The following is a 12,217-nucleotide window of genomic DNA, read 5'->3' as shown; positions in this document are numbered from 1 at the left end:
GGGGTGCTTTTCTTTGCAGCGATCTTCTCCTCTGACTGGAGGGGGGTCTGCTTGGGTCCCAGTGTCCTGCTACCCGTTTAAGTCACCTCCCTTTTGCCTGCTTTTCCCACCATGTACATGATCTCATGAAGTACCCAGTGGAGGTCAGTGGAACCGGCTTATCAAGCATCTTGTTGTCTTTGTTCTTGGGCCGAATGTTGACAAAAACAAGAAGAAGTGGGGAGGGAGGTGGTGGGCTGGGGGTTTGTAGGGCAGCTCATGGCCTTCAATTCTGACAGGTGCTTGGGGCGGCAGTGTGCTGCTGGGGACCTTTGCTCATCTGGGCGCTGCTGGCAGGCAGAGAGCTCCCTGGCATCCTTGGGACCACATCCAGCGTCCAGAGGTCGTGCTCTCCCAGGGGCCTTCAGTCTGAAAGGAGGTGCTACTCCTTTTTTTTTTTTTTTTTTTTTTTTTGCGGGTTTCACACCCAGGATGCTTATCAGGCTCTGTTTATCCCTTCTTTCTCCATCAGCATCCCTAAGAGAGCAAGGACTGGAATGATTTTTCCTCTTTTCACAGATGAGGATGCTGAAGTCCAGAGAATGGTCATGAAGTATGTTGAGTCAGGATTTCCTAAACCAGCCCAGAGGCTGAGGTCTCCAGAACGAGAAGGTTCCTATGAACCCCAGGGATGTTGCTCCAGGCTCCCCACTGACTGGAGGCCCCTTCCTCCATCCCACCCTACATCACAGGGTCAAGTTCAAGTCCCTTATCCACGAGGACTCTCAATCCAGCTTTTAGAGGAGACGCTGCTCTTGATGGTCTCCAAGAACCTCCAGGGGCAACGCAGAGCGGGTGCAGTGCCTTGCCCCCTGCTGTGAAACATCACTTTCTTTCTGGCACAACTCACCTGATAAGGACTTGAACTTAGCAAAATGGTTTTCTTTTCCTTTTTCCGCCGCACCTGCCCCATGTGGAACTGCCCAGGCCGGGGAGCAAATCTGAGCCGCAGCTGTGACCTATGTCATAGCTGCAGCAACGCTGGATCGTTAACCCACTGCATGGGGCTGGGGATAAAACCCACACCACTGCAGAGACAATGCTGCATCTTTAACTCGCATCACCTCAGCAGGAACTCCTGCAAACCGGTTTTCTTAATCAATGATTATTCCCACCTTTCCTTACCTGTTCACTCCCTGTGAAGGAGAGGCTTCCCTCTGCCCCTTTGTCAGGGAAGGAGGAACTCAGAGCTGCTGTTCATGAGCAGTGAGTATTTTCAACCCTCTTTTCCAAAGAGCTTTGACATCCTCAGCAGTTTATAGAAACTCATGATGTCATTTCACTCGAGCTGTGGAGAATCAACAGTACCTGACACTGACACTTCATTTTCATGAATGAGGAAGAGTTGTTTGTGAACATGATATATTTTCCACTCACTGTTCCACAGCTGAATGGCAGTCATGGAAAACTGAGTCATTCAAGGACCTCAGAGATTTCAAAAGGCGTAATGTCGTATGACTCATGGCTTTGGCAAAATAACGCCTGGTTTAAGAAAAAAAAACAAAACAAAAAAACAGCTCCTGGAAACAGCCTCAGCAGAGAGGCATGTGGGCTGAGAGCACTGCTTGGTCAGTGAACGCCCCATATGGGGCAGGGACCAGCAACGCCAAGCTGGTGAGATGATGAGTTCCAACAAGCCCGGGACTGGATGCATCAGAGCTTGGGCGTCCAGGTGGATGGATGCTTACTGGAGTTGGTGAAAATGTGTTCATTTTCTTCCTCTAGGTTACTTTTTGTAAAACTACCAAATAAGAAAGAGAGCTCTTAAAAAGAGCTCTCGTGAAACATCAAATCATGTGCCCTGGGTCCATCTTCCATATCAAAGGCTATCATTTAATTCCTTTTTGTTTAAAGGAAAGATGGATTATATGTGTACTGGGGTGTGGTGGGAGGTAGGGGGAGGGAACGTGATATATAAATAACCCACATTTGAGAACAGCACAAGGCTGGTTTTTCAGCTAATAAAAGCATGGTAACCTCTTCCTTGGCTGAGTTCATGGGCAGAATGACCTCCCCTCAAGAGCACAGTCACCCGCTGTGGAGATCCCGCCCTCCTGTGTGGCAAATGTGTGTCTCGTAAAGTGTGTGAAGAACACCCGTTTCCTCGTGCTAACAGGCATTGAGCCTAAGAGTGGTTGTGTGCTCAAAGGAGTTGGGAAAATGATGAGTTAGAAAAAAATGGGTGCATAGTCTCTCTATTGCAATATTCCATGAATGTTGCGCTAAGGGGGCCCTGGCGTCCTCACGTGGGAGTGCATTTCGCTGTGTTTTCCAGAGTTATTTGATGAGGGAACTGCTGGGTGCATAGCACGGCTCTGTCTTCCAGACTCAACATTCACAGGCGGACCCTTGGGAGATGTTTCCTGGGCTTCTCTCTGGGTGGATGGCAGGGAGGAGAAGGGGTGAGGCGGGGCGAGGTTGGGGGGGTGCGTGATGGTACTTTGCCTCTGCTGAGTTCCCAGTGCCTGAGAAAGGCCACAATTCATGAGGACTTGGTTTCCCTGAGGCAGGGATGAGTTCCATCCTGAGGCCACAAGCCAGAGTCCAGGGGAAGGAAGCAACTGGTCCCTAAAGTGGGAAACACTAGCATCATTTATTCCAAACTGAAAGGGAATGGAGAAACAAAATCTCAGTCTAGCTCTTCCAAAATGCTTCCTTTCTTCCCTGAAATGGAAACTCGTTTATTGATGATTCTGAAGTCCCTAGCTCACCCTGGAGGACAAGCAGCTCTTAAAATCTCTCTCTGTCCGAACTCACTTTAACCATAAAGCCATTTGGCATCACTATTTCCAATGATCACACACGTTCTGCATCCTCCCAGGGGTTGAAGGCTCCCAAGTCACTTCCTGAGCCATCACACAGCGCCACCTGTTGGCCTGCAGAACCCCCACCACCCAGGGAGCCCATAGCCGCAAGGGCACAGGCTGGGGTGCCTGATGACATTTTAATTTTTTAATTTTATTATTATTTTAATTGAAGTATAAATGATGTACAATGTTGTGTTAGTTTTGGATGTACAGCATAATGGTTTCGTCATACACATATATATTCTTTTTCTTTTTAGGGCCATACTCTCAGGATATGGAAGTTCCCAAGTTAGGGCTCAAACCGGAGCTGCAGGTGCCAACCTGCACCGCAGTCACAGCAATGCCAGATCCAAGCCACGTCTTCAACCTACACCACAGCTCAGGGCAACACTGGATCCTTAACCCACTGAGCGAGGCCAGGGATTGAACCCTCATCCTTGCAGACACTACATCTGGTTCTTAACCCACTGAGCCACAACAGGAACCCCTTAATATTCTTTTTCAATATAGGTTATTACAAGATACAGAATATAGTTCAAAGGACATTTTCAGAACATGGCCCCAAGCCTGCACCTCACACTTACATGTGTCAACGCAGTGCCGTAGTAACTCTCACTTGTGGTTGTGTACCTCGGCAGGCTGAGTTTGTATGAGTTGCCCAAGGTCAGTGATGGCTACCGCCTGTCATGCACTGCTTCCAGGGCCACAGGCCAAGGGGATCTTTGACAGCCTGTGTCATTCCCATCCCGGAGCTGTCTGGGTCTTGGAGCCACCAAGAAAGCGTGAGGCCAGCCAACCCAGCTCTCCTCGAAACCTCGGTCTGTCAGGAGCAGGAGGACTTTTTGTGGGGCTATGAAGGAGGCTGGTGGCCAGGACAGACTCTAGTGCTTACCCTGGGCCCAGAGCATGTGGAAGAGATGCGAACAAGGCCAGCAACATATATCCCCAGGCAGGATGTCTGTCCCACATTGGCAGCGAAGTGGGCATTGGGAATCAGATTCAGTGGCTCTGTGTATGTATGTGGAATGTATCTGCATGTATGTGTTGTCCATGTGTGTAACCTCCTTTAAAAGAGAGGGCTCACGGAGTTCCTGTCGTGGTGCACTGGTTAACGAATTCTGACTAGGAACCATGAGGTTGTGGGTTCAATTCCTGGTCTTGCTCAATGGGTTAAGGATCCGGCATTGCTGTGAGCTGTGGTGTGGGTCGCAGATCCCGTGTTGCTGTGGCTGTGGCCTAGGCTGGTGGCTACAGCTCCGATTAGACCCCTAGCCTGGGGACCTCCATATGTCCCGGGAAGCGGCCCTAGAAAAGGCAAAAAGACAGACAAACAAACGAAAAAACCCAGAGCGCTCTGGTTTTCTTTCCTTGAGACCCTCAATGCTCCCTAAGCCATCCGCATAGAGAAAGGGAACCCACCAGCCACAACCCTGCTCTGGCCCCTTTGGGGGTTTCTGTCTTGTCAGCTCACCTCCCAGTAGGGTGGGGGATCCTGCCTATGAACAGAGAATGACGGAGGGCCAGGGCCCTCCTCGACTGGCCTTTTCCTTCTGTGTACAGCGGAAGCTCGCAGATCCGCTCCAATGGGCCTGCACACACCCACCTTTTTAGGACATGGCTGGGGCCTTAACTTTTTTTTGCAATACGTTGCACATCTGACAATGCTGTTGGACCCAGAGTATTTGACAGTGTAAACCTATCACATTTTAATAACGCATGAAAATCATCAAAGCTCTTTTTAAATTTTTATTAAAAATCACAGTTGCAAAAAGTCCAGGGACAAAAAATGATTGTTCTTCTGACATGGAGGGAAAATACAATGCCTGGATTAACTGGTGGAGTGTGCTCTTTGGGGGGTCTGGGGTCCTGCAAAGCCGGTGTGAAAACCAGGTGGAGTTGCAGTCCTTGGGCTGGTTTCAGTGTGAAGTTCCATCCCACAGACAAAGGCAAGGCTGGTGCTGGCACGTGCAGGGAAAGACGTCCAAACAAAAAGCACTGGTAATCATTTTAAGCACAGAACGAATTATGTTTCTGTCATGGAAACCTCTTGTCCCATGGAGGGGACAGGTGTTTGTGGCCTCAGCAGACAATCGGTGCTGGCAAGGGCTGTGTGTCTGACGTGTTCCTGCCAAACATGGCCGGGAAGGTGAGAGGCACATGGAATGAGCCCAAACCCAGGTGAAGGCACAGTTGGAACCATCATGAGGGCAGCACAGATGCCTTGCAGGAAGCCTTGACCTTCCAAATTTGCTCCTGTATGTTAGAAATTCTTCTTGCATGAAGATGCCTTTCCGTACTGCCCTCTTCTGTGACCCCAGGGGGAAGGAAAATTATCCCTAACACGGGATACAACTTATCCCTACACAAGATTTGCACAGGGAGTTCCCTGCTGAGGTAGCGGTTAAGGATCTGGCGTTATCACTGCTGTGGCGCAGATTTGATCTCTGGCCCAGGAACTTCTACACTCCATGGGCATGGCCAAAAAAAAGGGGGGGGGATTTTCACAGTGGGAATTTTGTACAGGCAGGGACAGAGTGGAGACGGCGTTGCCTCTGGGGCTGGCTTCGGGGAAGGTGAGGCTGCTCCCCGCCTTCCCCCACTCACATTCTAGATCTTCCACACCCCCAGATTCCTGAGGGGGCGGGGAGCTGATAGTCAGCGTGGAGGTGGGGAGCTCCACACCAGAAAGGGGAGCGCCACGTGCTTACTGCAGGCGTGCCCCTCATTCCTGTAAGTGTGTGGCCTTCGCTATAGCTCCACTCTGGGGCAGGAGGTCACCTGGAATGCAGCAGAATGGATGGATGGGTGGTCTCTTTCTCAGCTGTCATCGCCGCCGTACTAAACCCTCCCTCGGATGATTCTACCTAAGCCTGACCACAGAGACGGGGTCGCTGATCTTCTGGATCTCAGGGACCCTGTTTTGAGCATCTATCTGCTTAGCACATAGGGATCTTTGCGTTAACATAGTGATTAAACCACCAGGTGGCCCCATTCCAAAAAGCATGGGTGGAAATGCTATAAAATTTGGTTGTGATGATTGTTGTACAACTATAAATGTAATTAAAATTCAGTGAGTAATAAAAAAAAAAGAGTGAAAAAAAACCATGGGTGGCTTCTCAATGTTTTTGTTTTGAACAAATTGGGTTTATTACTCGTTGCAGCAAAGGGAACACACATCATACAGTATGGGGCATCTCAGTATGAGGGTGTTGTTAGAAAAGACTTTGTGGAGTTCCCCTTGGGGCTCAGTGGTCAACGAATCCGACTAGGAACCATGAGGCTGTGGGTTCGATTCCTGGCCTTGCTCAGTGGGTTAAGGATCCAGCGTTGCCGTGAGCTGTGGTGTAGGTTGCAGACACGGCTCTGGCATAGGCCAGTGGCTGCAGCTCCAATTGGACCCCTAGCCTGGGAATCTCCACGTGCCGCAGAGTGGTCCTAGATAAGGCAAAAAAGACAAAAAAAAGAAAAAGAAAAGAAAAGAAAAGAAAAAAAAAGAAAGAAAAGAAAAGACTTTGTAGAGTATTTGGGCTTTGGTTGGGTGATCTGGGGAGGTTTTAAGTAAGCAAGGCTTTGCTCTGGATTGGATGCTGTCAGAAAGTGGGGGAGAGTGGACTCCTGCCTTCTGCCGGCTAAGCTGGGGTGCCAGCAACGGCTGGCTTCCTCCATGCCCAGTTTCCCTGTTAGGAGTTCAGTCTCCTTTCCCCACCATAGGCTGGATGCACGATGTATTTTTTTATTTTTTATTTTATCTTATTAATTTTTTTTATTAAAGTATGGTATTTTACAATGTTGTGTCAATTTTTAAAGTTTTTTGTTATAGCATGTTTTTTGGTTTTGGCCACACCCACGGCATAGGGAAGCTCCCAGGCCAGGGATCAAAACCAGGCCACACTTGCAGCCTACACCACAGCTGCAGCAATGCCAGATCCATAACCCACTGGGCTGTGCCAGGGGGTCGAACCAGCAATGCCACAGAGACAAACGGGATCATTAATCCATAGCGCCACAGCAGGAATGCCCGTGAATGTACCCTTTAAAATATCTTACGTGCAGCTGAAGGTGAGACAGCCTAAGTGTCTGTGTCTAGACTGAGCTAAGAATGATGGCTAATTCTCTCCGACTTTCAAGGGCCACAGCAAAAGTGCTATCAACGGGCTGATGACTTGCAGGAGATCAAACGTTAGTCAAGGGTTAACTAAGACTCTGGGACTAGAAAAGACTTCTTGCGTCTTGTATCTTCAACCCAAAGTCACACTCAGTGAGGCTTACTTGGGGAGGGTCAGGGTCGGTGGGTTTATTATGAATTAATATTTGCCTTAGAAATTCATCTTTCGATGGGAGTGACCACAGATTGTCCCCCGCTATGAGCACAGAAGACGTCGGGGAATTCCGGCGGCGCCCCCTCTCTGGGGAGAGCAGGCTTGGACCACACTAAGCAGACAGCCTATAGCTCTCTAGCATCTGTTTCCGGTCAGACCTGAGATAATGGACTTCCTCTGCCCTACCGGGTCTCCATGGAGAACTTTATTAGTCTCTAGCCAAGTACAGTTTTCAGAGTCTGCAAGAGAGAGGCTTTGGGATGGGGGGAAGTAAGCCATGACAATTATTGTCAACACGTCAACAGCTCAAATTTTTTTTTTTTAATGTAGACGCGAGTCTTCTGCCTCAGAACACATAGAGCAAAAGCAGCATCCATACTTTTTTTTTTTTTTTTTTTTCCCTTAACTGAGCTACTGGCTTAGAAACTGCACTGGTCCAGCTTGATTTTTTTTTTTTTTTTTTTTAAGCCTCAAAGCACTTTTATTGGGGAAAGCTTTCCAGTGGCAGGACTCAGTCTTGGGACCTGTAAGAGCCACGTTCCAGTGGCAGCCAAAGCCCGTCTCTTCCTTCCTTCCCTACTCGCAGGCATCACCGGCCAGTGGCACCCTCTGGCCACCGAAAGAGCAGCTAATGGGCGCTTAACCCCCTATGGTGATTCCAGTGCGGCCCACAGCCCCAGAACTGGAAAGACAGAAAGGAATTTGGAAACCGATCCTGCAAATAACCTGCCACCCAGACAAGAAACATGAATCCACAGGTCCTGCAATCCTGGTGTCCATCCATCCAGCCGGGCCTCCTCCGGGAGGCGTCTGCTCTGTGGAAGGCTTGTTCGGGGACAGGCTTTGGGGACCAACAGTCACGGATATGCTCCACCTGAGCTGGCTCTCCTGATGGGCAGAGGGAGATGGAGACTCAAAATCAAGGCACTGGAATGGTCTTCCTGCGACTGCTCATCTGCTCAAAGGCAGCCACGGACGGGCGTGGGAGACGTTAATTAACCACATCGTAGTAGTAATTGCGCAGCCGCAGCTCCACCGCTACAAATCCAGGCCTGTTCTCCACGCTGAAAGGAAAGAGAGGCATCACTGCGTGTTTTCAGTGCTGGTGAAAAAAGCCCTGATCACTACCTGGGGCCTTTGCAGGCCAACAGCAAGTGGAGTGGCTGCGCCCCCTGCTGGCTTCCTCATGAGCCTGCAGCTCAGCACATCCCTGCTCGAAGGCACAGGTGACCAGAAGCCTATGGGGAACACGGTGGGCGCCCAACCCGGACCTACAGAGCCCCATCTGCATCCAGCAAGGACCCTGGGTGACTCATGTCCACCTTAAAGATGTGGAAGTTTTACACCCATGGATAGGAGCTTTTGGAGTTCCTGTTGCAGCTCAGTGGAAACAAATCTGACTCGCATCTCTGAGGACGCAGGTTTGATTCCTAGCCTCAGTCTGTGGGTTGGGGATCCAGCGTTGCTGGGAGCTGTGGTGTAGGTCACAGATATGGCTTGGATCTGGCATGGCTGTGGCTGTGGTGTAGGCCAGCAGCTACAGCTCTAATTAGACACCTAGCCTGGGAACCTCCATATGCCTTGGGTGTGGCTCTAAAAAAAAAAAAAAAAAATTGGAGCTTTTAACCCCAGCTTCAGAGACTGCCTCCCTTATGATCTAGCAAAACAGGATGTGTCTGAAAATACTGAGTTGGTCAGTGGACTACAGACATATATTTAACATTTGACCCATAATTTTTTTTTTTTTTTTTTATCTTTAGGGCCAAACCCTCGGCATATGGAGGTTCCCAGGCTAGGGGTCGAATTGGAGCTGTAGCTGCTGTCCTACACCACAGCCACAGCAACACAGGATCCAGGCCGCATCTGCAACCTACACCACAGCTCACAACAATACCAGATCCTTAACCCACTGAGCGAGGCCAGGGATCCAACCTGCATCCTCATGGATACTAGTCGTGTTCTTTATCACTGAGTCATGACGGGAACTCATGACTCATAATCTCAGTAAGAAAAAAAATTGTGGACACAATTTCGACTTTCCCTCCTCATCGTGTGGTTATGGATTTTCTGAAAACATGATGCTATTATTAAACCCTACTGTGGCAAAACCTTACTGCTGTTGCTGTTGGCAGGTGAGGTGATGATGCATGGAAACTACAGGGAAAATTTCTGAACAATCTGTAACCTCTAAACAAACTTTTTTTTTTTGTCTTTTTAGGGCTGCACCTGCAGCATATGTAGGTTCCCAGGCTAGGGGTCGAATCAGAGCTATAGCCGCCAGCCTACACAACAGTCACAGCAATGCAGGATCTGAGCCACATCTACGACCTACACCACAGCTCATGGCAATGCCAGATCCTTAACCCACTGAGCGAGGCCAGGGATTGAACCTATGTCCTCATGGGTACTAGTCAGATTCGTTTCCACTGAGTCATGATGGGAACTCCACTTTTTTTTTCTTTTTTAAATAAACTTTTACAGACATCTCTGCTTCCTCTAACAATGCTGAACAGGATCAGCTGGGAGCAAGTATTTCTTAAAACTCTGAGACTCAAGCCTTGCTTGGAAGTTTTCTTTTTCTTATTTTGCAAGATTTTGGGCTCTTCTACGAGATGTAAAACTGCCCGGTAAGTGAAACAGAACTTAAGTGAAATTGCAAGAACTGTCCACAATCAGCCTCTCTGACCTGCAACAATTGCAATTTCACATGGCTCAGTCTAGGTCTGAGAAAGCAGGCGAGGACAGCACATGTGGACCAAGCAGCACTCACACTTACAAGGGCAGAATGGTGTCTCCAAAACCAAAATGGGTCATTTTATCAAGTGGCATCAAGTAAATGGTTGCACCTAGAGTTTTCAAGAACGCGCAACACAACTGCTTGAAAATATCAGCCACCTGTGGTCACGCCTGGAGATGAATGCCTCCTCTGCCTCACGGTGGGAAAATATGTCTCTGACCACCAAAGCGTATTGCAGGAGGGGTAGTGATGGCCAGACCTGGGATGGGGGACCTCATGCAGAAACCTGTGTCCACAGAGAGGAAAAGCTCCCTCCTGTTACCCAACTTCTCCAGCCAAAGAACACAGACTCCTCATCTTAGCAAAACAGGGTGTTCTGCTCCATCCAGGGGGATCGAAATGCACCAAGAGTCCCTTTGAGTCTTGCTGTGAGGGTTTCATGCACCCAGCAGTCTAGCACCAAGCAAACAAACTAGTGCAGGGAAACAGGAATGCAGACTGGCCCCCAGCAAAGACGCCTGATCAGGTTTCCCAGGGAGAGTCTCCCCTTTACACCAGAGGGGAGGCTGCCTCCAGGAAGACAGGACAATGCTGAGCTTCTGCAGAGGAGGGTGGCCAAGTGGCTGGTGTGTGTGCTGGTGTTCTGCCCACTTCTACCTACGGGGGCCTGGGGTGCTTTTTCTGCTCTGACCCTTATGACCAGCAGCTGCCTTCCTCCCTCCTTGTGTCCTGCACTCAAGCTCCCCATCCTGCAGTTCTCAGCTGTAAGGCCTCTTCCTAAAGAGGCCAACAGGGATGCCCCAGGGGAAGTATGACACTCATTCAAAGCTCCCTGTGGTTTGTTTTATAGCATCCACCACAGTGCATAATCATGCATTTTACATGGGGGTTGTTTCCTGTTGGTCTAGCCCAGGATTGCAACATCCGTGAGAAAAGTGTCAACCAGTGCTTATTCATGGTATTGAGTATGTGCAGGACAGGAGATAAAGTGCATCGGTGGTAAATCTAAGGGTACACATATATCCCTGTATGTCAAAATATCTGGCCTGCCATCCACCCATCCATCTATCCATCCATCCATCCATCCACCCATCCATCCATCCATCATACATATTGACTGATCAATTTATCTATCAATATATCAATCTAGCCATTTATCATCTATCTATCTATCTCCTTGGTGAAGGTGGCTTACTACAATGGAGGTGACAGTGAAAAAAAAAAAAAAACCCTCAAAATGGTTTGAAAATATACAGAGATAATCTGTATTTGCTTCTCTGAATCCAGCTGTGCCCCAGATCAGTTTTCAAGTCCTCTTTTGGAGAAACTACCCAACATGGGAGGTCTTCCTACACACGTGCAGGCCCCCTTGGCTCTCAGTCCTCCTAGGCTCTGAGCTGTCAATGGATTTGCTACCTTTTGAGAACACGGTATAGATGTCCTTATTTTTTAGCTTGTTTGTGGCTTGCCTGCCTTTCCCCTGAACTGTAGGCTCTTGTGGGGCAGAGCATGGGCCTTGCTGAGGCTTGTTGACCACCACTCCAAGCACCAGAGACAGGGTAGGCATGCTGCACGCTGGCATGCTGCAGGCTTGGGTGGTGAGTCTGGGCCAAGTAGATGCCCAGGGCTCTTAGAGGATGGGGCACCTGGAGGCAGAGGACTTGGTGCTGAGGCAGCACAGGGACATTGCAGCAATCTTTAATTTTTCACTTTTTTTATTTTATATATATATATATATTATATATATATATATATATATATATATATATATATATATATATTGTCTTTTTGCCATTTCTTGGGCCGCTCCCACAGCATATGGAGGTTCCCAGGCTAGGGGTCGAATTGGAGCTGTAGCCACTGGCCTATGACAGAGCCACAGCAACGCGGGATCCGAGCTGCATCTGCAACCTACACCACAGCTTACGGCAACGCCGGATCCTTAACCCACTGAGCAAGGCCAGGGATCGAACCCTCAAAGGGATCGAACCCTCAACCTCATGGTTCCTAGTTGGATTTGTTAACCACTGAGCTACGACAGGAACTCCTATTTTTTATTATTTTTTAATTTTTGTTTTGTCATTTTAGGGCCAAACTTGTGGCATATAGAGGTTCCCAGCCTAGGGGTCCAATCGGATCTATAGCTGCTGGCCTACACCACAGCCATAGCAATGCCAGATCTGAACCTCTGTGACCTATACCACAACTCACGGCAATGGTGCATCCTTAACCCACTGAGTGAGGCCAGGGATTGAACCTGTGTCCTCCTGGATACTAGTCGGGTTCTTGAACCTCTGAGCCACAATGGGAAGTCC

At 49.0% G+C, this 12,217-nt stretch overlaps 1 protein-coding gene across 3 annotated transcripts in view; it reads right to left on the bottom strand.

Moving 5' to 3' along the window:
- Positions 1–7,348: 7,348 nt before the first annotated feature.
- SYK (spleen associated tyrosine kinase) overlaps positions 7,349–12,217 on the bottom strand; it is a 106,489-nt gene continuing 101,620 nt past the window's right edge. For all 3 annotated transcript variants that reach the window (XM_047762813.1, XM_047762815.1, XM_047762814.1), the window contains one exon: positions 7,349–8,229. In XM_047762813.1, coding sequence (XP_047618769.1) covers positions 8,157–8,229 — 73 coding nt within the window. In that variant the 3' untranslated portion in view covers positions 7,349–8,156. The remainder of the gene's footprint in view (positions 8,230–12,217) is intronic.

This window comes from Phacochoerus africanus, chromosome 15, assembly GCF_016906955.1.
Source record: "Phacochoerus africanus isolate WHEZ1 chromosome 15, ROS_Pafr_v1, whole genome shotgun sequence".
Classification (NCBI taxonomy): Eukaryota; Metazoa; Chordata; class Mammalia; order Artiodactyla; family Suidae; genus Phacochoerus; species Phacochoerus africanus.
This window is presented reverse-complemented; position numbering and strand designations above follow the sequence as displayed.